The sequence below is a fragment of the Ostrea edulis genome, chromosome 1 (genome assembly GCF_947568905.1).
Source record: "Ostrea edulis chromosome 1, xbOstEdul1.1, whole genome shotgun sequence".
NCBI lineage: Eukaryota > Metazoa > Mollusca > Bivalvia > Ostreida > Ostreidae > Ostrea > Ostrea edulis.
Window position 1 is genome coordinate 85,519,714 of NC_079164.1, and position 25,509 is coordinate 85,545,222.

The 25,509-nt window shown below is 36.0% G+C and overlaps 1 protein-coding gene across 1 annotated transcript; it reads left to right on the forward strand.

Annotated features, from left to right (window-relative positions):
* The first annotated feature begins 3,842 nt into the window (after positions 1-3,842).
* LOC125677144 (uncharacterized) lies at positions 3,843-23,555 on the forward strand. The gene is made up of 3 exons (XM_048915114.2): positions 3,843-4,316; positions 19,418-19,611; positions 20,097-23,555. The coding sequence occupies exons 1-3, from the start codon at positions 4,224-4,226 to the stop codon at positions 23,230-23,232; spliced, it is 3,423 nt and encodes a 1,140-aa protein (XP_048771071.1). The 5' UTR covers positions 3,843-4,223; the 3' UTR covers positions 23,233-23,555.
* The last annotated feature ends 1,954 nt before the right edge of the window (positions 23,556-25,509 follow it).

Consider the following 25,509-nt stretch of genomic DNA (forward strand, 5'->3'; position numbering starts at 1 on the left):
AAATAGGTTTACAGTTTTATAACAAAACACAATCATTATAGAGAAATAGGTTTACAGCTTTATAACAAAACACAATCATTATAGAGAAATAGGTTTACAGCTTTATAACAAAACACAATCATTATAGAGAAATAGGTTTACAACTTCATAACAAAATTCAATCATTATAGAGAAATAGGTTTACAGCTTTAGAGGCGACTAAATTGGGCGGTCCTTCGGATGAGACTGTAAATACACTGTTATAATGAAATGTCATTTTGGATCAGCTCTTTGGACGAATAGGGCATGTCCTAATTCGCTCCGCTTTTAACATTGATCGGCAAGCCTAAAAACCAAAACATATGTAGTTATCATAAAGAAATGTGGGTACGAGTTCTTCTAAAGAAAAACTTGTCAATTGTATTATAAAAATCTGGGTATGAGTTCTCCTGGAGAAAAACTTTATCATTTCTGTCATAAAAACCTGGGTACGAGTTCTCCCGGAAAAAAACCATAGTCACTTTATTGGATATTTATCTGGGTACGAGTTCTCCTGGAGAAAAAACTTCGTCATTTTATCCGATAAATCTGGGTACGAGTTCTCCTGGAGAAAAAAAATTATGAAAATCTAGGTACGAGTTCTCCCTGAGAAAAAAAAACTTAATCATTTTCTTAAATGGATTCTCATGGAGAAAAACTGTCTTTATTGTCATATAAATTCGAGTAAGAGTCCTCCTGGAGAAAAAGTTTGTCATTATATAGTAATCAAAATTTTGATACGAGTTTATCCCATTAAGAATTGTACCATTTTAGGTATTGGAATCTGGGTACAACTTCTCCTTGAAAAAATCGAGGATTTCATACATTATACATAATTTACTATGGACATGCCTTTCAATTGAATAAAAAAAGGAAATACAATGATCATACTTGTTTGTTGTTTTGTTTTTCATTTGAATGGCTGTTTGGCTTGTTTTGAAGCCAAAAATTCACCCATTGTCCTCCTTTTTATGGACCATAAAACAGTAGAATAATTGTAGATTTTCTATTGTGTGCATTTCGGATGGTTTCCGTGGTACAATTATGTAATAATTCTTAGAAATTCAACAGAAACCTCTTTTGTGGCGAAGCCATAACTAAACTGAAATATTTTGTCGATGAGGTAAAAACAACAAGACTACAGTTCATGTTAAGTAATTATCTTGTTTATTTAATACTGGGTACCTTCTGCCCAGGTGTACGCATGGAGATCGATAATGACCAATTTCCCACATCACTGATCATGTGCACCCATGGCAGTTTATCGAGATAATTAACACTTTGATATACATGTAGACTTTCGTAATAAAAATACCGTGGCAAATGGGGGTACTACTAATCAGAGTACGTTAGGGGTACTACTAACCAGAGTACGTTAGAGTACGAATCCCAGTTCATTTCCATACTTACACAATAACGTCTAGATGTGAATCCCAGTTCATTTCCATACTTACACAATAACGTCTAGATGTGAATCCCAGTTCATTTCCATACTTACACAATAATGTCTAGATGTGAACTAATATCCCTAATGCAAAAAATATTAGCTCAACAGGGTAGCAAGTGTATGTCTGGTATATCCTAAACACGTGTAAAGATAACGATCTGAATATACAAAGTTAACACGGTATATCCTAAACACGTGTAAAGATAACGTTCTGAATATACAAAGTTAACAGTCTTTGATACTTATGTTGCACGTGTTCTCAATTCTGGAGCAGAAATATGGGTATTGTATAATGTGTGTTGTGTACACCTCTGTACCCCCAGTATTATCATGTGTATACTGATGTGAACGTCTTATGTAATAGATGAATATCATTACTTTTTCTACATGTATGTGGTGTACTTATTACATGCCTGTAAACCGTATGGTTTTGTGCTAATAAACTGAACTGAACTGAAAAAAAAATCCCCACAAATATTTTGGCTAAATATTTCAAATAATTTTATATCATCCCAGTTCCTTTAAATAACAATTATTCAAATAGCTAAACTCACGACAATGCGGCTTTCATTAGTCTGGTCCGGTCTCCATCCCTCCCACACGAGTGTTAAGGACCATAATGGGCTTTTGTAGCATTTTCTTTAATCAAGAGCTTATTTTACCTTTAGAAAAACTATATACTTTTTTTTAAATTTCTAACAATTATTCGTGTTGATAATAAATGAAGAGCGTGTACATAACTTACATGTATAACAATTTTATGAATAGATACCGATACCAATAGTGTTCGAATTGACGGGCTACCTAACATGGCTACGTCAACAAACGAAATAATTTGAAGCTGTGAGTTTTCGGGTCGTATGGGGCTTTAATGAATATTCGAAGGTATGTTTGGACACAAGAATAGTAGGCAAATATGTTAAGAATTTTTTAATATTAAATTTATGAGACGGTGATGCAAGAATGCAGCGATATAAGGCCTCAACCTCAGCTTTTTGTGCGCCGTAAATCGAAGGTTTTTATGAGGGGTGGATCTGTAGCTTTCTGTTCCGTCACAATATTTTTTCAGAGAGCTACAGTTCTGCAGCTAGTGTGGTACAAGAAAGAACCCTCCCTGCTCAAGCGCCATAAGCACCGAGCATAGGCCTAAATGGAACAATGTTACTTCCTTGGATACCAGAGGGGAACACAATATACACTGTATTTATAAATAAACATAATAGTAATACGTTTAAGAGGTAGCAGAAGAACAATTACGAAGAACAACAGACAATCTCAAAAATATGAGAAATAAAAACACAGAGATTTCTTGATAGTTTCACATCTTGAGTTGACAATAGATTAGAAAACTTGAGAACATTTGGTCTTTCATAAAAAAAAATGTCTATGTAGTTTTCCTTAATTGTGAAAAAGTTGAACACTGCAAAATAAAATGGAATTCATCTCCTATTTCTCCTTTATCACAAAATGTACATAGTCTTTCATTGTGGGGAATACCATACCATCTTCCTGTCTCTATGGGTAAACGGTGATTTGAAGTGCGAAATTTCATAAATAATTTTCTTAATTCTATAGGCAAAGCAAGTACATATTTCTCTAAACCAAAACAATGTTTGAAAAGTTTATAAACCTGGCCTTTAGAAGAGTCATCAACATCAGAAGACCACTTCTGAATAAATTGATCTTTGAAAATCGGCAATGGTGATGTCTCCGTATGAGCGAAATATTCTGGAGAGGGACGTTAGACATTACACACGTACAACCAACCAACCACTTGTCTGGGATAGTAATCGTCATAAATATTTTGATGCATACCTATTGTCTTTTTCATATATGTTAATTCTCATTATTAGCAAAAAAATCTATTTTTTCCGTATGGTAAATAAACAAAACAAAACACCCCAACAAAAATAACAACAGAAAAAAAACTTCAGAATGGAGTTGTCTTTCTTTTCAAGTAATCTGTTGTACAAAGTCGAGAAACACAGAATATCGGAATTGCCAATAAAAATTTCCAAACATAACTTGAATTACACTAGAATTTTCAGCAAATGTGATTATATAATCATAATAAAAAATAAGTTTCATCCACTTTATTCTACAGGATCTCAGAAATTTCACAAAATAAATGATACTGATAATGCTCTATAAAATGGTTTGGGTAATTTTCTTTTTCTTTAAATGTATTTGGAGGTATACAGTATAGACAGACAAAGAAAGTAAAACACAAAATTTTATTGTGGATTTAAACTTAATCTCACATCGGCTCTAAATTCAAACTCCGCGTGCAGCTGTAGATGATAAATTCGTGTATGTTTACAGCGGTTTTCTTTCCTCTAAATCGCTCGTTGCCATGGAAACCAACCTCAAAATATACGACATTCCTTTTACGGGGCAAAGATGGCAGAACCCCGTTGTGGATTATTTTTGGCGATTGTTCCGCTGCTATCAGCCGCGCCACCACAGCGCTCCCCCAGATTCAGTGCGGAACACGATCTCGTCACTTCTTAATGTATCCGCACCATATTTGGCACAACGGAATAATTCGTTCCAGAGGCAGGGCAGTAGTATTTTTGACACAGATTCTATCAAATTAGGGGAATATGGACGTATAGAATTTTTGAACAACTTTCATGAGCGACCTTTTCTTTAATTTGTGAAAAGACATCTGGTATTCATCATTCCTAACTTCTGGGGAATCGCTACAGCTTCGTGAAGAAAAGTTTTTACGACTAGCTAATAGGGGAAATTCTGGAGCATGGCGCACAGAAGAAAGAATTCACATCCTTTGTGTAAACATAAGAGAATTTCGGCTGTGTTGGATTTGCTGTCTGCGAAATCTCGCCAAGAGGTAAGTTTATCAGATCCGCGACAGCAGGCTACTGAAGTTGATAATCAGAATTCAAATTTGTTTTTAGAATACCTCAATGTACTAAAGGATACTGTGGTTGTTGAAAACTTTGAAATGCTGCGTAAGACTTTTTTCTAAGTTGCTAAAACTTGTAACTAATTTCTTTATATATTTAGACAATAAATACGTTCAAATCAAAATCAGACAGCGGATGTTTCTGCATGTGAAGCGCTGCAGGGGGTAGGGGTGTAAGGCTGACTGTACTTGTGTGTGCCGTAATCACGGTGTTCTTTGTTTATATCCATTATCTGTACAAATCTTCACCACAGGGAACCTGTCTCAGAGAGAGAGAGGAAGGGAGAATGTGAGAGAAAGAGAGAGTTTGAGTTTTGGTTTTTAAAGAGTGTGTTTTATTTATTTCTTCAGTATAATTAGGAATAAACTTTTATGTGCATGCAGTTTAGCCAGATGAATGTTTAATGATATATAAAGAAACAATAAAAAAAACAAAACAAAAAAAAAACCTTTCCTCATTTTAATTGAATACTTAGTTTTATACACAAAAGTAAAAATCAGTTTAGAATAGAAACAAATGTTTTTGTTTAGATGTTTGTAATGATGTAAAACAAAATAATAAATGTTCATGTGTTTTGGTTGAAATGAAGAATGGTCGAAGCTCAAATGTATTATGGTCTAGAAAATATCTCAGGTCCGGATCATGCACCTGAATGTTTTTTTATTGTGATGCGGAAGGCAAAATGGCTGAATTGTATTTTTCATTCGTGGGTTTGATCCCAGCAAAAATGTATAGAAATGCATCTCTGGGATACATAATTTGTGACATTATCATTTATTACATTTTGTGTATACATGTATTTTGTAGCATTGTAACTAAATGCTTGAAACTTTTGAAACTTTTTTTGAATTTTTTTTTTTATTTCACTAAAGGCTCCACATGGAGCATAATAGTTCAAAAAGGTAAGACCAACAACAATGTTGAACACAATGAACGAAACACAACAGGGGGGTTATATCATTAAAACAAAATGGACAGTACTAACTTGATAAATTTGGCAAGTCCTATCATATTTGTCTTTACAGTTCATAAATTCATTATATAATAGTATTTTGATAATCAGTTAAGCGTTTTGGCAAGAATCTACACCTTTCATGAAGAAAATAAGTACAGCTGAACAGATAATGGAATCCATCGCCGAATTCTTGTTTGTTACAAAGAGTACATAATCGTTCAGACCCATTAATACTTAAAAACCTGCCAGATTCCATTGGCAATTTATGGCTACTGCATCTAAGTCGTCAAAAATTATACAGTAAATCTTGTGGTAGTGTGGTTAAATAATTTTCAAAACCAAAAGTTGTCTTGTACATCCTATAATTAGAACACCTGGATGAGTTATATATTTCATCTTACCAAGTTTCAACAAAAGAGTTATACAAAGACTGTTTAACCTTTTTTTTTTTTTTTTTTTTTTTTTTTTTTATAGATAAATGAAAGTTAACATTAACATGATGATCGTTCTAAATTTTCATATTACGAGTCCGATTTAAGATGTCTTCTATGCAGTTTAACCATTTTGAGTGATACACTTTTCCACTATCTAACTTGTATAATATCAGTTGTCCGTCGTTGTCCATTGTTCGCTAACAAGGGAACATAATAAACTTCTTTTCTGTAAATGCATCACCATTTTCATCATTTGGTATGGAAAGTCTTTGGGGGTAAGAGAACTAAATTATGAATTTCATGGTCACTGCACTTCTGGAACTTAAGGGGTAAGGTCAGAATCTTGAAAATGATTCAATCTTCATATACATGTATTATTGTATTTTCTTTACACAGCAGGACTGTGGGAAGCAATTTCACGGGGGGGGGGGGGGGGGCACTAAACAAAATATTTGTCTAGGATATGAGAAAAACACGACTTCCTAACGAATAATTGCATAAGTTTGTGCAATCTTTAAGATACTATGAATAGATGTATACGTACATAAATTCAATTAGTTCTGTCTGAAAACCCCTCACCATTTACACGGGCTTGAAATCGACAAACGGTTTGTTTGGCAGGTTTAGTTTTCTGTTCTTAAGGTCACCTGAGTCACTCAGGTGACCTAGTTCCGTCAGTCGTCGTGTGTCGTCTGTCGTTCGTTGACAATTTTACATTTTTAACTTCTTGCAAACTAAAAGGCCAATTGTTACAATCTTTGGTGTGAAACATCTTTAGGATAAAAAAAATATAAATTGTGAAATTTATTACCTTACCACCTCTGGGGACTCATGGGCAGGGCGAAACATGCTTTAAAAATATCATATTTTCAAAATTCCTCTTCTCTACTCCCACACATATGGGATAAAAACTAAATGCAAGGATATAATGTCCATGAAGCCCTCTAGTAAAATTGAAAAATGCATGGCCCCTTGGTCAGGGGTTCAGACCCTACCGGCAGGGCCAATGTAACCTTATAGTGAAAATGTATTAAATCTTAGAAAATCTTCTTCTTTATTCCCATATATATTTGAGAAAAACTTAATGCATGATTTAGATGACCATGAAGCCCTCTATCAAATTGTGAAATTCATGACTCCTTAACCAGAGGTTCAGGTCATCGGTTGGGGGCCAATATGGCCATATTGTGAAAATGCATTAGATCTTAGAAATTTTTGTCGCTACTGCCATGTACATGTATATTTGAGAAAAACTAAATGCATGATTATGATGTCCATAAAGCTCTCTATTAAATTGTGAAATTCATGGTTCCTGGGTCAGGGTTCAGGCCCTGGAAAAATAGTCTTTCTTCTCTACTTTCTCAGTCATAGGAGTGCATGATTATGATGTCTGTAATGTCCTCCTCCTAAACTGTGAAATTCATGGCCCATGGGTCAGGTGTGGGAGTTGGGGGATGTCACAATGATTTATATGCTTCAAATGTTCATTTTTCCTTCTGTAAATGAATAGGAATTGTGTGCATATTTTGAAAGATCATAAACATGTGCACAAAGGACTCCATATTGAGATCATAAACATGTGCACAAAGGACTCCATATTGAGATCATAAACATGTGCACAAAGGACTCCATATTGAGACTTAACTATGATACTCAAGTGACGGTTAGGGCCCACGGACTCCTTGTTTTTTAATGCATATATTTTTAGTTTGTTTTCAATTTTCGAATTTTTTAAATCTGTTTGCTTTTATGGTTTTTGTTTTGTTCTCTCTATTTTTTGGTGACATTTGTTTTCAATCATTTCATTAGACAATTGGCACTAAGTGAACTTTCCGCCTGTCTGTGTTGACTTTCACTCAGGAACTCCTCAACTATTTTTTTCTGGATTCAGTGCATGTCTCATATTACTAAACATGCAATAAAAGCAAACTGTTTGTTCGTATTTGGCTCATTGTTGATCTAAGTGACGATTTCAATCTTTTCAAGGCGCTGAATGAGAGTTTATTGCAAGAAGTACCAAAATTAGTTTGAGAATTTTGATGATCTCGCCAAACAGACCTTTTTCTTTGAATGTCTAAAAAAAGACTTAACCATATTTGATACACACATGTATCTGACGATGTTTCTTTTGGCAAAAACGGTTTTCAACATTATAATTTGGAAGTAAATTTAAAAGTCCTTTGGTTTCAAATCTGTATCATAGAGGGTCGTGACAAAAATTCTTCTTCGAATGTCTGACTTGTGCAGCCCTTGAGTGCGAGCTTTACAAGATTAACGTTTTGTAACTTTTGTTTTTATACCAGCTAAAATGAAATCTTTCCTATACGTATCTGTACATGTATTGAAAATACTCACTCTTCGTGGAGACTCTTTAATCAACTTTCTTATATCTTTTGCAATGTCCAAGGAGCTTACATCCTTTAATAGAATCGCTGTAAGCTAGGTTAAAGTGGTGTATGTAAAGGGCTCTGAGTTCCAGTGTTGCTCTACCTGTCTTTGAACCAGTCAGCCATGTCTTAACACTGGCACACAGGCCTCGTACTTTGCTGATGGGCAGATCAGATTGCAAAAGGGCGTCTTTAATGGCTAGGGTTATTAAATTGGCCCCAATGTCAGCAAGACAATGTATCCCTAAAAATCTCCCTGAGTGGTCAGATTTTGATCTACTCATCGAATGCATAAAACAAGTTGCTTTCTGTTGACGTTTCGTGTTTCGTCTGCCATTAGCGACCAGAATTTGAACGATGTGACGTGCACCCCCATCACCTGGATAATTTCATTTGCAGCACGTTTATTATACCCCCCGAACGAAGTTCAGGGGGGTATATAGGAATCACTCTGTGTGTCTGTCCGTCTGTCTGTCTGTGCAGATTCGTGTCCGGGCCATAACTTCTTTGTTCTTTGACATAGGCATACCATATTTGGCACACAGGTGGATCACCATGAGACGATGTGTCAAGTACCTTCATGACCTCCATATGACCTTGACCCTTGACCTCAAGGTCAAAATTAAAGTTTTTTGGTTTTTTTTTTACAAGGGATTCGTGTCCAGGCCATAACTTCTTTGTTCTTTGACATAGGCATACCATATTTGACACATGAGTGTATCACCATGAGACGATGTGTCGGGTACCTTCATGACCTCTATATGACCTTGAACTTTGACCTCAAGGTCAAAATTGATTATAAGGTTTTGACATAGTCATACCATAAGACATGGGTGTATCAACATGAGACTATGTGTCATGTACATTCATGACCTCTTTATGACCTTGACCTTTGATCTCAAGGTCAAAATTATAGGTTTATACCATGGATTTGTGTTCGGACTATATCTTCCATTTTCTTCTACAAAGGCATACCATATTTTTACACTCATGAAAGAGGTAATTTATACCTATTAACAACACCCTTTGGAAGATTGGGGTAAGCGGGGAGTATTCTTAGTGAGTATTGCTCACATTACCTCATGTTTGTATTGCGTTGTAGCCATTCCTGAAGCCGCCAATGCGTTTAGCCTTAAGATAGCTCATTACACTAAATTTTTATTTAATGGCTCGTTAAAACACCTCTTATGAAGTATGATTTCACCATCGAAAAAGTGATGCAATCTCTCAAGTATTTTATATGAATATTTTGTGATTTATTCCGGAATGATAAAAAAGGTACTTTGTTTGTAAATAAGATACTCTAGAGTCCAAATTTAGCTGTGATTTGATCATAATAAGATTAGCTATGAAAACATACCTAAACGACTCAGATAGACGTTCTAATTTTTTTAATTAAAAAAAATATTTATGAAAATTGAAAACGTTATTTGCTAATATTTTTACATCTACGGATAAAATCTTCAAAAAAAGACATGTCAGTTAGAAAAAAGGTATATCAGAGAAATATATTTTAAAAAGAAATTGAAATGAAATGGTCAAAATTCAGAAATATTACGATTTTTCTAATTTGAACCAAGCCCGATCGGAATTATTAAAAGGTAGTCATAGAAAACATTGTAATCAGAAAACCACATTCCTTTTATGCCTCCTATGAGAAGAAACCGTCCAAGCAGTAACACAATAACCCAACACTGTAATGCAGTTTTGTCGAATATGTCATTTATTGAATGACATAAGGTAAATTGTTAAGTAAAATGGATAACAAACCATTAAGGGGGATCACCTGAATAAACAATACCTGCTGAAACATGTACATAGGTGTCAGGTAAAGTGTGACCCCCCTTTGAGACTGACTAGAAAAATACATGTAGTGGAAGTACAAATACAAGTTATAGAGTACATGGAACATGCATACAATATATACGTAAGTGAGTTAATCCTTGGAGGCGTCCAAAAATTGCGCCTTGCAAAATACCACCAGATTATATTGCAAATAAAACAAAATCAAACCTGCAAACCTTGATAGTAACAATATGCAACTCTATATAAACGAAACAGTATTGGCAAAGGGTGGGTGGTGGGTTTTATTTTCACAGCAAAATAACAGGCTTTGGAAAGTTTGGAAAAGGACGCATGGAAAAAGGACGCTATCTAAACAAAGAATTTGATTGCTCAAAAATCCGTTACTATCCGACGGTGTAAAAAGTTACTAATTTCTCAAAGCGGCATAAATTGAATTATTTGTTGATAATATTGTTTTATGCCTCCTATGAGAAGAAACCGTCCAAGCAGTAACAAAATAACCCAACACTGTAATGCAGTTTTGTCGAATAGAAAACATTATAATCAGAAAACCACATTCCTTTGATGTAAAATGGTTTAAAAATTAAACGAACTTATAAAAGAAACTAATTTCTTGATTAACAGTGCATACAATTAGCAACAATATGATTATTTTAATAATATCTATTAATTTTGATCGGGATAGGTACTTTTTTCTCCAGTTTGAATATAGTGATTATATCTGAAATATGGTCATTTCGTTTCAAATTCTTTTTATAACATATTTCTTTGATATACCTCTGTTCTAACTGACATGTTTTCTGAAGATTTTATCCGTAGATTAAAAAATATTAACAAATAACGTTTTCAATTTTCATAAATATTTTTTTCTAAAAACCCAGAACGTTTATATCTGAATCTTTTAGGCATGTTTTATTAGATATTCATATCATGCATCAAATCACAGCGAAATTTTGACTCAAGAATCTCTTATTTGCAAACCAAACATCTTTTTTATCATTCCGGAAAAAATCACAAAAATCATATAAAATAATTGAGAGATTGTATCACTCTTTCGATGGGGAAATCATACTTCATAAGAGGTATTTTCACGAGCCAATAAATAAAATTTTAGTGTAATGAGCTACCTTAAGCATAAGAAGTTAATTAAAATTTGAATCTTTCTCATTTTTGTCACCCCAAGGAGCAATTCTTTGTCGAGCAGGAAACAGTAATATGTTTATGATTTTAAGCAAGTTATCTCTGTTATGTCCCCTTGTCCCAAATATGCTTCATACCAAATTTGAAAAGAATTGGAATGGTAGTTATCAAGGAGTTAAAATGTTCAATTGTTAACACATCTAATCACTGACCACTTTGGCCTCACCCTAAAACGAAAACTCTGACCCTTGGAATCATGAAATTTACAAATTTGGTAAAGGGCTACCTGTTCATTCTAAATATCCATTTTGTTTCAATTTGATATCAATAAAATTAAAGATGTTTCTAATTGTTTTACACATAAATATTATATGCCAAGTTTGGCCCCGCCCTGGAGTCAGAACCTCTACCCCAAGGATCATGAAACTTATAATTCTGGTAGAGGCCTTCCTCCTCTACATCACTATGTAATTTATAATTTATGTCCTCCTTGTCCCAAAGATGCTTAATACAGTAATTTGGTCATTTTTTTTGTTGCAGTTTTTGCCCCACCTCTAATGCCCCAGGGGTGCAAGAGTCCTCAAATTTACAATTTATGTCATATTTCTTTCAAAGATGCTTTATACCAAATCTGAAAAGAATTGAAAGGGTATTTCTCAAGAAGAAGTTAAAAATGTTTAACACAGTCAATCACTGGCCATTTTGGCCCCACTCTAATACCAATACCCCTACCCCTGGTATCATGAAATTTACAATTTTAGTAAAGGCTACCAGTTCATTCTTAATATCCATTTAGTTTAAATTTAGTATTAAAAGCATTAAAGATGTGGGGTTTTTTTTGTTTTTTTTTTATGTTTTACACATAAATGCTATATACTGAGTTTGGCCCCGCCCTGGAGTCAGAACCTTTACCGCAGGGATTTTGGTAGAGGCCTTCCTGTTCTACATCACTATGCATTTAGTTTTTCATACAGATGTGCGGTTGTAGAGAAGATGTTTGAAAATTGGTCAATTTTTGGCAGTTTTTGTCTCGCCCCTAAGGTGCTAGGAGTACAAGAGTCCTAAAATTTACAATTTATGTCCCCCTTGTCCCAAAGATGCTTCATGCCAAATATGAAAATAATTGAAATGGTAGTTATCAAGAAGTTAAAAATGTTCAATTTATATATTCTTTATTGCTTAAGACATATGTCTTATCACATCAATTTCATAAATACATGTACATAAAAATGACATTGTATGGCAATGTACTAATTCAAGCAAGCAACGGAGAATGACTTAAACAAGGTTTTCTCGCAACTTAAGTGCAAGACATAAATATTTCCCTAAATTACAAAGTTCGGGTACATTATGAACACTTAATAATTGTACAAATTTGAAAACAGATGGTTTTTGCCAATAATACTTTTTGATATATCTATGTCGAAATTCCTCGTAATGAGGGCAAATTAATATAAAGTGGTATTCGTCCTCTATGTCATTTTTACAAAATTTACATACTCTATTTTCTCTAAGTATATTGTTATGGCGGCCTGTTTCAATTTCAAGATTATGAGAGGATAGTCTAATTCGACAAATGTGTCTTTTATACATATTAGGTATAGGTTTACAAAGGTAATACTGTAAAGAAAAGTGATCAATAACATGTTTGTAAATAATACGCTTTGAAGAACAATTAATTTGTTCAACTAAATTTTGAACACACATATCAGTCAACCTCTGTTTTATAACAGGAAAGAAAAGTTTAGAAGTTGCATTCTCCTGATCACACCAAATATATCCTAACCCTATATCGTACAATTTTTGTTTAATGCAATAGGTCCAATTTTCGCTACAATTTTTCATTCTATCACAGTTGTAATATAATTCATCGTAACAATTTCTAATTATACAATTTTCACTACGCAACACTTTAAACCAAAATTTGAACATTCTGAAGAATCGAATGATTTTCATAGGTAACCTCCCAGTTTCAAAATACACCGATTGCTGACGCACGACGGAAGACGATGGACGCAGACCAACTACAATAGGTCACCTGACTTTACTTGACCTAAACACTTTCCTATCTAGTGGTTTTAAACATTGGAAAACAGCAACCCTAAAATTCGTTACACGTGAGAAAAGTAATTGCCATGAAGAGGCAATGAAAAGGGAGTTTGCGATTGTTGAAGGGCTAAAGATATTGCAGAGTGATTGATTGATTGATTGTATATTGTTTAATGTCCCGCTTGAGAATTTTTCAATTTAGGCCTATGCTCGGTGCTTACGCCCTTTGAGCAGGGAGGGATCTTTATCGTGCCACACCTGCTGTGACACGGAGCCTCGTTTTTTTTGCGGTCTCATCCGAAGGATCGCCCCATTTAGTCGCCTCTTACGACAAGCAAGGGGTACTGAGGACCTAATCTAACTCGGATCGCCACGGGATTTAGGAGAAGCAAAGTGGATGTACCAAAATTGTGAATTTCATAACCCCAGGGTTATGACTCTTGGCTGTATCCAGAACTGTCATAAAGTGTTAATGTAACATACCAGGGTATATGTAAAGTCTCCCATCAGTATGAGTACTTGAGGGGGGGGGGGGGGGCATTTGTATCTTGTTTTATATAATGCTGCTGCTGAATATTAGAATTTAGCTTAGGTATACAGAATAGGAAAACTATTATAGATTTCATAGCCTTTGGAGCTGGTGATACTTTAACCTCGGGTGACCGATAATGCCTATGGTGCTCTTGTTCGTGAGTCTTTTGAATTGGTATTTCTGAGGTGTCATCTTCTAATGAAGAATCAACAGAGGAGGCAACCTTAACATGTGTGTCTGGTTCCTTGTTTGCCCTTCCCCACAAAATTACCCGTTTCAATAGATTCCTCATTTACTTTAGACTCTGGGGATGGCTATCTTGTGATTCCTTTGGTTCAGATGAAAAATGAGAGTCAGAATCCTCAAAGGATAACCTTGATTGCATTGAGAGATTCCTCATGCGCTTGTTGAATACAGGCAACAAAATGATTAGGTGTTCAGTTCAACTACATGTATTTCATTTTGTTACATTTGTGCGAGTCCACATGTCGTGAATGGTTTCTGCAAAACTTTAGAGGCTACAAAAATGTGTAAAAGGTTTAGATAATAACCGTCTTGGGTTATTTTTATTGTTCCCTTTTGTAATGAAGCAATCAAATCGCCGGTAATTAAACAATCTTCTGACAGGTTTCTCTGAAATACATAATGTAGTGAACATTTTTGTGGACATGGTCACAACGATGCTTTCATTCGTGTCATGTATATGTTTGAAACAAGTACAAACACAATCTAAACCCTTTCCTTAAATGTTTCCTTTAAAAAACACCAATAAAAAAAACAAAAACAAAAAAAACAAAAAAAGAGAGAGAGTAAAGTTCTGAATTAACAATTCTCATCTCCATACAACCTCAGAAGGAGCATTGTTTAAATAAAGGTAAGAGGACGCAACTTCTTTTTTCGAAAATTTGAATTTGGGATATCAGGAATGATTGTTAGAAGGGGATGTTTCTGACAACTTTGCCCTTTGAGTCTTACAAGACAATAAAGTGCTCCCCACCCATTTTTTCCTGCATTCCTTGCCTTTTCGTGAACTTTTTCGGAAAGTGACTTTCCGTCGTCATTCTAGGCAGATATATATAAATATATAAGTTTTAGAAATATAATCGAATTCTGCGTATGGTAGATCATAAGTTCATAGTGGCTTTGGGCCAGGGATGAAGCAGGTTGAGACTGCTCCAGAGTTTACAAGCTATTGAGTCTTCCGTCATATAATGCAACGAATGATTGAAATAGCAGTAGACCCACTGACTTGTAGCAACTTTCTACGGCCATGCTCGGGACATCAAGCAGACTAACTCTGTAAAATAATTATGAACAAGAATGTAATAGTAATCTTAAATTTATAGTCCCTAGGTCATGGCACCTTGGTTAAAGGTTCTATACTGATTGTATCTTGATTAACGTCTTTCTCTCTCTCTCTCTCCCTGGTCCGTCAATTCGTCTGTCAAACTTTCTTCTTCCTCAGACTTCTCTTTTATCGTAAACAGCAACCAATCTTTTGTAATGTAAGAGGTAGTGTTCTGTTGATGTGGAACAAGGTTTCAGAATTTTCAATTTTACCCTGGGGAAAAATGGGGTAAAAAACGATGTTTTTTCTACATACATTTTGTGCAATAGCCAAATCATCTTTTCTACTATAACGGAGTTGTCCTGTAGATGTACAATAGGGTTTCGGAATTTATATTTTCATCCTGGAGGCCAAATGGCGGTCCAAAATGACGTTTTTAGGTCATTTGAATAAACTCAGTGCGTTAACCATTGAATATTTTTAACTTCTTCATGATAATTGCCATTTTAATTCTTTTCAAATTTGATAGGAAGCATTTTTGGGAGAAGGAAGACTTAAATTGAAAATTTCAGGAATTCTGCACCCCCGGAGCCTTAAGGGTGGGGCACAAACTGCCAAACATTGAATTTTTTTTTCAAAAATGTTCTCTACAAGCGCACATCTGTAAGAAACACTAAATGCATAGTGATGTAGAACATGAAGGCTTCTACCGAAATTGGGAATTTCATGATCCCCGGGATAGAGGTCCAGACTCCAGGGCGGGGTCAAACGTGGTATATAGTATTTATGTGTAAAACATTTAAAGCATCTTCTTTAATGCTATTAATGATATATTGAAACTAAATGAATATTACGAATGAGGATGTAGCTTTCTACCAAAATTGTAAATTTCAAGATCCCAGGGGTAGAGGTTGTAGTATCAGGGAGGGCCCAAAATGGTCAGTGAGTAAACGTGTTAAAAATGAACATTTTTAACTTCCTCTTGATAACTACCATTCTAATTCTATTCAAATGGGTACGAAGCATCTTTGGGACAAGGGGAACATAAATTGTAAATTGCAGAACTTCTGCACCCGAGGGGTTAGGGGCGGAGCAAAAACAGCTAAAATCAACCAATTTTCAAAAATCTTCTTTTCTGCAAATTTGTAGACTTGTTTACATATCTCACACTACATGTATATAAATATATTTAAAGATTTGTTTACAAAGATAAAGCATTAGGTCCGGTCTGAACTACTTTTGACACTGTCCCCGTTTGGATGACATTTTCTGTGATGATGCACATCGATGCATGAAATAAAGCGTATAACTTGTTATTCTATATTTATTTAGAATTTCTTTTATAGCAAAATTAAAATGATATTGCCCCCACTGACATATAATGCAAGTTACCGGCTATAAAAATGTCAACTCCATCAATAACTACTCAAAAATATTACGATAAGAATCATCAACAAGGAATCAACCGGCAACTGGACAGGCCTAATCGAAAATACCTCGACATGCTGTGGTACCAAACATTCACAAGCACAGTCTCTTTTCTTTGGAGCCATATTGAATGTAATGAATCTCAACAGCTTTACTTACTAACTTACTATTTAAAGTGCCTCAGGATTTCCTCTCAGCCTCCGATTAAAAAAAAACCACGTGAATAAAATCCAAATACACAAACACTTCTACTTTTCATTGTAAACTGTTGAACATTCTAATAACGTTGCATTAAAATATTATGCCTATTTTCAATGATCTTTGTTACACATGTTTATTTCGAAAAGACGGCGACATCAAACTTTTACCAGAAGGTCAGGCCTACGTCAAAAAATAAATACTCGGTCAATAGTTGTTATCTTGTTGGAATAGCAAAATCATTATTAATAATAAAGTATATTTCTTCTAAAACAATTTTCATCCACGGTTTCTTTTTATAAAAATGCCCTTTGTAATATACATGAATCGATTATAAGCGCACTGTTTTTTTCCGCGTAAGGAAGATTAATAAGTACGACGCCTGAGCCACGGATTCAAAACAAATTTAATCAGCTGTTTCTACCATACTGGGGATCATCTCAAAATTAAACGAAAAGAAGACGTATGAGATAAATAGAACATCTATAATTGCGTATTTTGATATTTTTGTTTATCCAACTCATTGATATGGTGTATTTATTCGCTCGGTAAGCCTCGTGAATAAATACACCATATCAACTCGTTGGATAAACCAAATATCAAAACACGCAATACAGGTATCCTCTATTTATTTATCTCATAAAACATGTATGCAGATGTATTTATAGATTTGTTGATATATCTAACGGTATATGAATATATGTAGACTTGTTTACATCTCTCACAACATGTCGATGTAATTTAGATCTACAAAATTCACAACGTGTATGTGGATACATTTCAGTTTCCTATCGTTACTGTACAACTTTTATATATTTTCCACACAAAGTCTGTTCTGGCGTTATGACGTATATGATATGAATTATTTGCTTTATTATACGCCCGTCTTTACACGGTACGTATCATGGTACAGCGATGCATGTACGTTTGTACATCTGTATACGTCCGTCCGTCCGTCTCTCCCCCCGTCTGTTCTAGGTTTTCTGTTTTTAACTTCTTTTCTCTGTCACATATCAAGCTGAAACTTGCTCTGTAGCTATGTTGCCATTTCGACCTCACTTACAAGTTTTGCCCCTTTATTTGAAAATTATTGTTATATGGAGAGTACACAATTTATTCGGCGAACTCTTCTTTTACGGAGTGTTTGCAAGGATATTGAAGATGTGCATGTGGCAAGGATTTTGATTTTCTTCAATTTTTTAAAATATCACAGGTTGTCGAACTTAGTTAGTTTTGAGGAAATATTACACAGAGAGTACATGATTTGTACGATGAACTCCTCCCACAGTTTTCAAGTGAGAACCCTCTCATTTTACAGTGTTTATATGGGTATTGAAGGTATGTATATGGCAAGCATTTTGATTTCCGTCCATTGTTGAGAAAATTACAGGTTTTGAACTTAGTCAGTTTTGAGGAATTATTACATTGAGATTACATGATTTGTCTGTTTTCCCTTCCACAGTTTTCAAGCGAGGACCTTCTCATTTTACAAAGTATTTGTATGGGTATGGAAGATGTGCATGTGGCAAGGATTTTGATTTTCTTTAAGTTGTTGAGCTTAGTCAGCTTTGAGGAACTATTGAATAGAGAATGCATGATTTGTCTTTTATTTTTCCTTCCACAGCTTTCAATTGAGAACCCTTTTAATTTACAGAGTATTTTTATGGGTATGGAAAATGTGCAAGTGGCAAGGATTTTGATTTTCTTCAAATTTCAAGAAAATCATAGGTTGTTGGACTTAGCCCATTTTAAGGAAATGTTATAGTAAATAAAGGGCATCGTTTGTCCTTATAACTCCTCTCACAGTTTAGAAGCTAGGGTATTTGTCACAGCCTGATGATAGCTGATACTACCTGAAGCAGAGTTCTACCAATTATGGCTTTAAAAAAAACACCCTATGTAAGCATTTACACGGGCGTATTATGTACCGTTTGCGGTACTCTTGTTATATATATATTGCGGGGGTTATTTGCTCTTGCGTTATGATGTACATGCCGTGAGTTATCTGCTCTTGTTTTATGGTGTACATGACGAGTTATTTGCTCTTGTTTTATGGTGCACATGGTGTAAGTTATCTGCTCTTGTTTTATGGTGCACATGACGAGTTGTTTGCTCTTGTTTTATGGTGTACATGCCGAGTTATCTGCTCTTGTTTTATGGTGTACATGACGAGTTATCTGCTCTTGTTTTATGGTGTACATGACGAGTTATCTGCTCTTGTTTTATGGTGCACATGGTGTAAGTTATCTGTTCTTGCTTTATGATATACATGGCATGAGTCATTTGCTCCTGTATTATGTATTTGGCGTGTATTGTCTGCTCTTGCGTTATACTATACGTGGCGAGAGTTATCTGGTCTTTGCGTTATACTATACGTGGCGAGAGTTATTTGCTCTTGCGTTATACTATACGTGGCGAGAGTTATCTGCTCTTGCATTATACTATACGTGGCGAGAGTTATCTGCTCTTGCGTTATACTATACGTGGCGAGAGTTATCTGCTCTTGCGTTATACTATACGTGGCGAGAGTTATCTGCTCTTGCGTTATACTATACGTGGCGAGAGTTATATGATCTATGTTAATTATACGGTGAGCCCTCAGATTTCGCGGATGGTTCCAAGCGTGATGAAGTTATAACCTTGTCGTATGATCATCAAACGAATTCAGAATGTTTATTATTTCTCTTTGAAATATTTGAAGTTATATTGAATTTTAAACGGAATTGCACATGATGTCAAAAAGTCTTTATTTTAAGTTGTTCATCAATCGATACGGATGTGTTAGGTTCTGATTTTTGTGTATTTCAGGATACCAAAAATGACAAGGACAAAGCAATTCTTATGGAAAGACCAGGAGTCAGTAGCGCGACCCCTGGCGGGAAGAATGAGGAGGGAAAATTGGATATCCCGGATGACCTCTTGAAAGACTTCTTGGCGCTAAGGAGTGCCACCAACTTGGGCACAGCAGACCTCATGAGGAAATTAATCAACGATTACTCCAAGTATGACTGATAATTGTTTATATGCAGCTTTTTTTGTTCACCCCAGAACATGAAGAAAATCAATCGTGAATAATATTTTCTTTGAATCTTTTACCAGTTCTTAATAACGTCAAACAACAAAACATGTCGAGGGAGGGTACTTAAATGCATCCCCAAACACACAATATATTTAGTAATCATTCCATAAATCATCCACTAAGCATTTCCAACCCAACCCCAATTAATAAACGTACGTTGGAGAATATTTGGTAAAATATTGGATAATCCTTTACGTTTTATGCAGATAGATATACATACGGACAAAATGAACTGAAGACACAACCTATACACTGTAGGCATCTGAAGTACATTACTCTTAGATTTATGTGATCTGAGTGAACATAATTGTTTTTTATGACTTAAGAATCAACGACATTTATATGAACATTAACAAATGAACCTCAAACAGGTTTTGTTTTAAATTGATGCTAAAATCATATTTGTAGACCACCCAGCAGTGACGCCAAGGAGCAGACAAAGCCATCTGATACGCAGACTTTGAGTGAATACTATCAACAGGACCAAGATGCATACGTCATCACTCAAAATAGACGGTCACCTGACCGGGACTATTCACCGGATAAAGATCACACACAGCCAACAATTCCAATGGAGGACGGTGACGTGCACTGTTCTATGACGTCAGCACAGTTCAACGATGGTTACACGTATCTATACGACACAAAGAGTATGGAGGAATCAGTCCATTCTAACTTGGAACAAACGCCAGGAATTGAAAACAGCAACGACGTTTATTCCGAAGATGACAATGAAAAGGATGGGCTTCAGGTAAAATTTCAAAATGGCGCTGTTACAATAGAAGGTACAAAATATAATCCAAAGATCCACATGGATACCCCAGAAACAGTGAACAAGGGCCCACCCCCGCCTTATCCATTTGTTAGTATGCACACTGGCACCACTGGAATGATCCCTGGTGGAATGGGACCAGGTGTTCCAGTTCTACCCGAACATGTCCCCCCTGAAGTTCTCGCCATGATGAACTCTGCCCAAATCAATCCCATGATTAGCGGTGGAATTTCCGAATGTGAGTCACTAGAGGGAAACATCACAGGATGTTCTCCAACCGAAGCTTTGCAACATGACAGAATACGAAACCATTTGGAGGATGGTTCGCCTTTAGACACTACGCCAGAGAATGCAACCCCTCGTCTTTGGACTCCATTGCCAAGCAAAAGACCTTATGTTCACTCAAAAAAGAAAAACTTAGAAAAGGGCAAAATGAAATTAATCGCAGAAAACACATCGAACCATGGCGTTTATACAAGTGTCTTGAAGTTACCATGGAGTAAACGTACGCGAACTCCAAAAGTAGATTCAGGGAAACATTTGCAATTTGCAGCTCTTCAGAACACAAAAATGGAAGATTCTAATGCTGTATCACTGGGTTCTCCCCAGAATCTTGAACAGGAGACTGTTTGCAAACAACCACGACTGCATGAGCAAGCAGGCATTCAACAACAGGCGATTCCATCGAATCCAAATCAACCGTCGATTGTATTCTTCCCTCTGCCCACGGGAAACCTGCCAACATCTCAAGGAATCTTTATACCCACTCCCACCTTTCCCAGCTCAATGTCCGGACCCATGCCCGGACCTGTACCAGTGGATCCACATGTTGCAGCTGCTCAGTCTATGATGATGGTATACCCAAATACCAACCTCAACAGTCTTGGGAAACCCGTGCGAAAGCGTGGCAGACCCCCCAAAATCCCCTCCATGTCTAGAGTTGTTCCTGAAGATAAACAAACCAAGTATGATTCCAATTATCCCACGTTCATACCACAACCTTTCCCGCCAGCAGCAATTGTTCTGAACGTCAATAACATGCTCAATACAGGTAACAACGTAACAGCATCAAACACGATAAGTAACAACCTGTCTCAGTGTGAAGTTAGCAGTTCTACAACACAAGATGTGCAAAACATGACCTCTGCTGCACCACAAAAACATGACTCGTCAATGCTATCCGGGGGATACCCTAATGTACAAAATCCCAGCACACCGACAGGTCTCATGAATGTTGACAAAAAACCCAGTCCACCTCTACAACACAATCCCCCAATTCTTCCAAAACCAGAATCTAAGCAAAGCTATGTTCCATCGACAATGAATGCTGATCCTTTAATGTCGAACCCCACATCTTCATCTGAGATGAAAATGGTCACAACTACTGCCATGGCAAACGCGTCTACTGGGGCCTTATATCAGGAAATGGTCTTATCTTCCAAGTCTTTGGTAAGCGTGAGGCCACGAAGACGACAAAGCACATCAGAATATCTCAGGTCAAAATCGTCTGATCAAAATTTTATCTGTACGTCCTTTCGTCTGCGATCTTTGTCTGCTGCAAAGAAGGATAAGAAAATGAGCCAGTATGTTCCAGGAATGAAACGTCGAGGACGTCCACCAAAAAAGCGATTGGAGAACATGTTTGAAGGACAAATGGTGGAAGTAAATCAGAGCGAAATGGATGACTTCAACCGTCAGAATATGATAAATCTGCAGAAAATTAGGGAACAGAGGGAGAATCATATGTCTAGTATGGTTGATACAAAATCCAGCAGTGGTTTACCAAATCCTGGATTATCTGGAAATGATAGTTCGTTTTCTGATGGTCCGAATAAAAAAGAAAATTCGGAACGTGGAAAAGTGGCAGAGGGGGGTGGTAGTGATGATACGCAGTCGTACAGCCCTGTCGGTTCTCCCAACAGTATGGGGTACTATGAGTTAGAACATGGAGAGGTAGAGCAAAACGAACCTAATGAAATGTTTCATCAACTGTTCCACTGTAAAGTGTGTGATGATATTATCCCCGTGGAAAAAAAGGACGAGCATTATCTAAAACATTCAAAAGGCAATAACTTTTGCGGAACATGTGGTTCAGTATTCCAAAGAGTAGTTTGTAATGATGCTAATGGGGATTCTGTTGAACTTTTGAAGTGTGAAAATTGCGAACAAGCTGCACAAAATGACAGCCAGGGACCAGCTATATTCTGTCCAGATTGTGGTGAGTCTTTCAGCAATCCATTAATCCTCAAACACCATCGACAACTTGAGCACCCAAGTCTTCTCAAATCTCAGCAGGATTCCTATTTCCGGTGCAATGACCTAACGTGTGGCAAAGCCTTCCGCACCAAGTACGACCTTCGAGCCCACGTGGTACGTCGTCATGATGGAAATCAACAAGTATTTTGTATTTATGATGGATGCAGTAAAAAATTTCAAAATGATCTGCATCTTCAAGAACATATAAAATTCAAACACCTACAGAAAAACTCTGCAAAAGCGTACAAGTGCACAAAACCCGGATGTGAAAAAGAATTCGAGAGCGAACGACACCTGAATATCCATCATTTGATTCATCGTGACGAAAAGCCAATGAAATGCCAGCTATGTGATTACAGATGTCGTCAACAGTCGGCTTTAGTATGGCATGTGAGAAAACACCACCCAGAGGCTGTTCCGTCCCACGGTCCTGGGGGCCCCGGATCCTCGGAAAGTTCGGGGCAAGACGACTTCAATGGAAGAGAAAACGAAGAGGAAGAAGAGGACACTCAGTGATCCCTTACGTCTTAATGACGTAACAAGATAATGACGTAATAAGATAATTCGTAGAATGCTACATGTACATATATTGTTTCATATCATGCAAAGAAGGTTTATATTTCATGATGACGTTGCAAAGGATTCATGGAATCTTATGAGTGATTGATTTCATATCATGCAAGGACAGTTCCTTTCCAGTTTATAACATGGCCTAATTAACTAATTGATTAACCAAGTAACTAATACTATGCAATAACGAGCATTAATCTCAAGGTGATGAAAAAATACAATGTAATGATTTACATGCGTCAGTCAATAAAACATTTTTACACACGCTACGTTGACGAGTTTCTTTCCTTTCACTATAGACTTTAATGCTGTTAAACTTTAAGATCATAGGTCAATTTACTTCACGATAAACTTTACCGAGATTAAATACCAAGGTATATAACGCACGATTCTGGCACTGTTCAGGCAATCATTGAATCCCCCCCCCCCCCCCCCCCCCCCCGAGCTTCTCGATATAATCTTCTAGAGTTACTCTCCTAGACAAGGTCCAATTACTACCCCATGGATTCTGTTAATGTTTTTTATATTGAAATCAGATCTGGAAGGAAAAATTCTGTTGATGACTATTTGTAAAGGACATGGCAGTCAACAGGAAATCAGTCAGCTAGTAAAAATGGAAAATCACGACGGCCTAGTCGATAGATATTTTTTTCTCTCAAGATGCTCTGCCTTGCCAATGGTCTTAATAAAATTAAGGACAACTGTTAACTTAGAAGTTCACCAATAATTTCAACAAAAATGATGTAATTCTCGGATTCTGTGACTATCACGCCATTGTTAGATAGTAGAAAAGTGAGGGACTTAACAGCGAAATAAAAAGAAATAATACATGGTGAAAATATCCTCCTATTCGTTTCAGTTAAAGTTTTCGATATTTTTCAAACGCAAAATTTAACTGTAGTGAATATAACATTTTCGTAAAAAGTCGGTTTTTGGCTGGTATATAATTTTGACCAATTTGGCATAAAAAGTCACTAAATCTAAGCAAATAAGTTTGCATAAGCACCAAAATTTCATCCAACAAAATTAATGGCACATTATATACTGTGCCTTGTAGAACTCAATACGCCAAATTCTAACTAGTCCACATAGAATAACGCTAATGTACAAACTGTGGACAAAAGTATTCGCACGGGTGATGGCGGCCATTTTGTTTATCGAAAACGCTTGACGGTAAACAAACATATTTTTGGAGTGTCTGAACAGGACAAATAACTTGTAAATGCAAAAATATTGTAAATAAACAATTTGTTTCTATCAATAATCAATAAAAATAAATAAAAGAATGTCAAGTACCTTAATGTTTTCGTGATATACCCTCGGGCCCTTTGAACTTGGCGCACTCGTTGAGGAAGGGTGCATGGAGATTTTGTATAATTTACTCTAACTGAAGTCCAGATTTCCAGAATTTTCTGATACAGTTCATCACCAGAATCTAATGTACAAATGTGATATGAAGCTGTATTTTAATTACCAGCCAAATCTTTTTTTCGGGGCATAAATCAGGTGATTGTGTGGGCCACTTCAGTGCTGGACTTTGTTTGTCCGTTTTGTAATTGGTTGAAAGACAAGATCAATGAACAGGTGTATAGTCATCCATAAACAGATAATTGTCATCTTGAAAGAGTTTTGCTGGACAGGCCACAAGTTATCTACATATTTTTCAGAGTTATTGTATTGACTCTGCAAAGAGCAATAACGCCATGACACGTACATGTAATGCATCCCCAAATATTTTAACAGTTTCGGGGGGAAAATACAGTTCGACAGTCAAGATTTAAATCACTTATTCTCCATATATATACTCGACAGTATTTTCCAAAGACAATCTGGCACTTGTCATAAGAAATTACCATTTTCCTTTCATTTTCCACGGTCCAGTTTATTTTACCCGCACACCATTGCACACGTTTTACACGATTGACAACTCGGACCGTATTTTCTTGATACAAACACATATTTAGTATCCATTTCTGTCTTAAGGTAATTCCCCATACCACATCTTAGTATTGAAAAAAACTACATATTTCTATCAAAATCTGCATGTATTTTGTCGAGGATGTATATTGTCCAAATTCCCGAAGAAAATGAGTTTAGCTGCCTTTCCCAGAGTACAGCCACTTCTAAAAATAGAACACATCACTTTAAAACAAGCAGTGTTAATATACATACATTTTAAGGCACTGTCTTTATTTAAACGATAGAAATATGTTTCCTTCATAT

Coding starts and splice junctions, on each gene's coding strand:
- LOC125677144 (XM_048915114.2), top strand. CDS start 4,224: ATGGCGCACAGAAGAAAGAATTCACATCCTTTGTGTAAACATAAGAGA. Junction 4,317..19,417: donor CTGCGAAATCTCGCCAAGAG/GTAAGTTTATCA, acceptor TGTGTATTTCAG/GATACCAAAAATGACAAGGA. Junction 19,612..20,096: donor TTAATCAACGATTACTCCAA/GTATGACTGATA, acceptor TCATATTTGTAG/ACCACCCAGCAGTGACGCCA.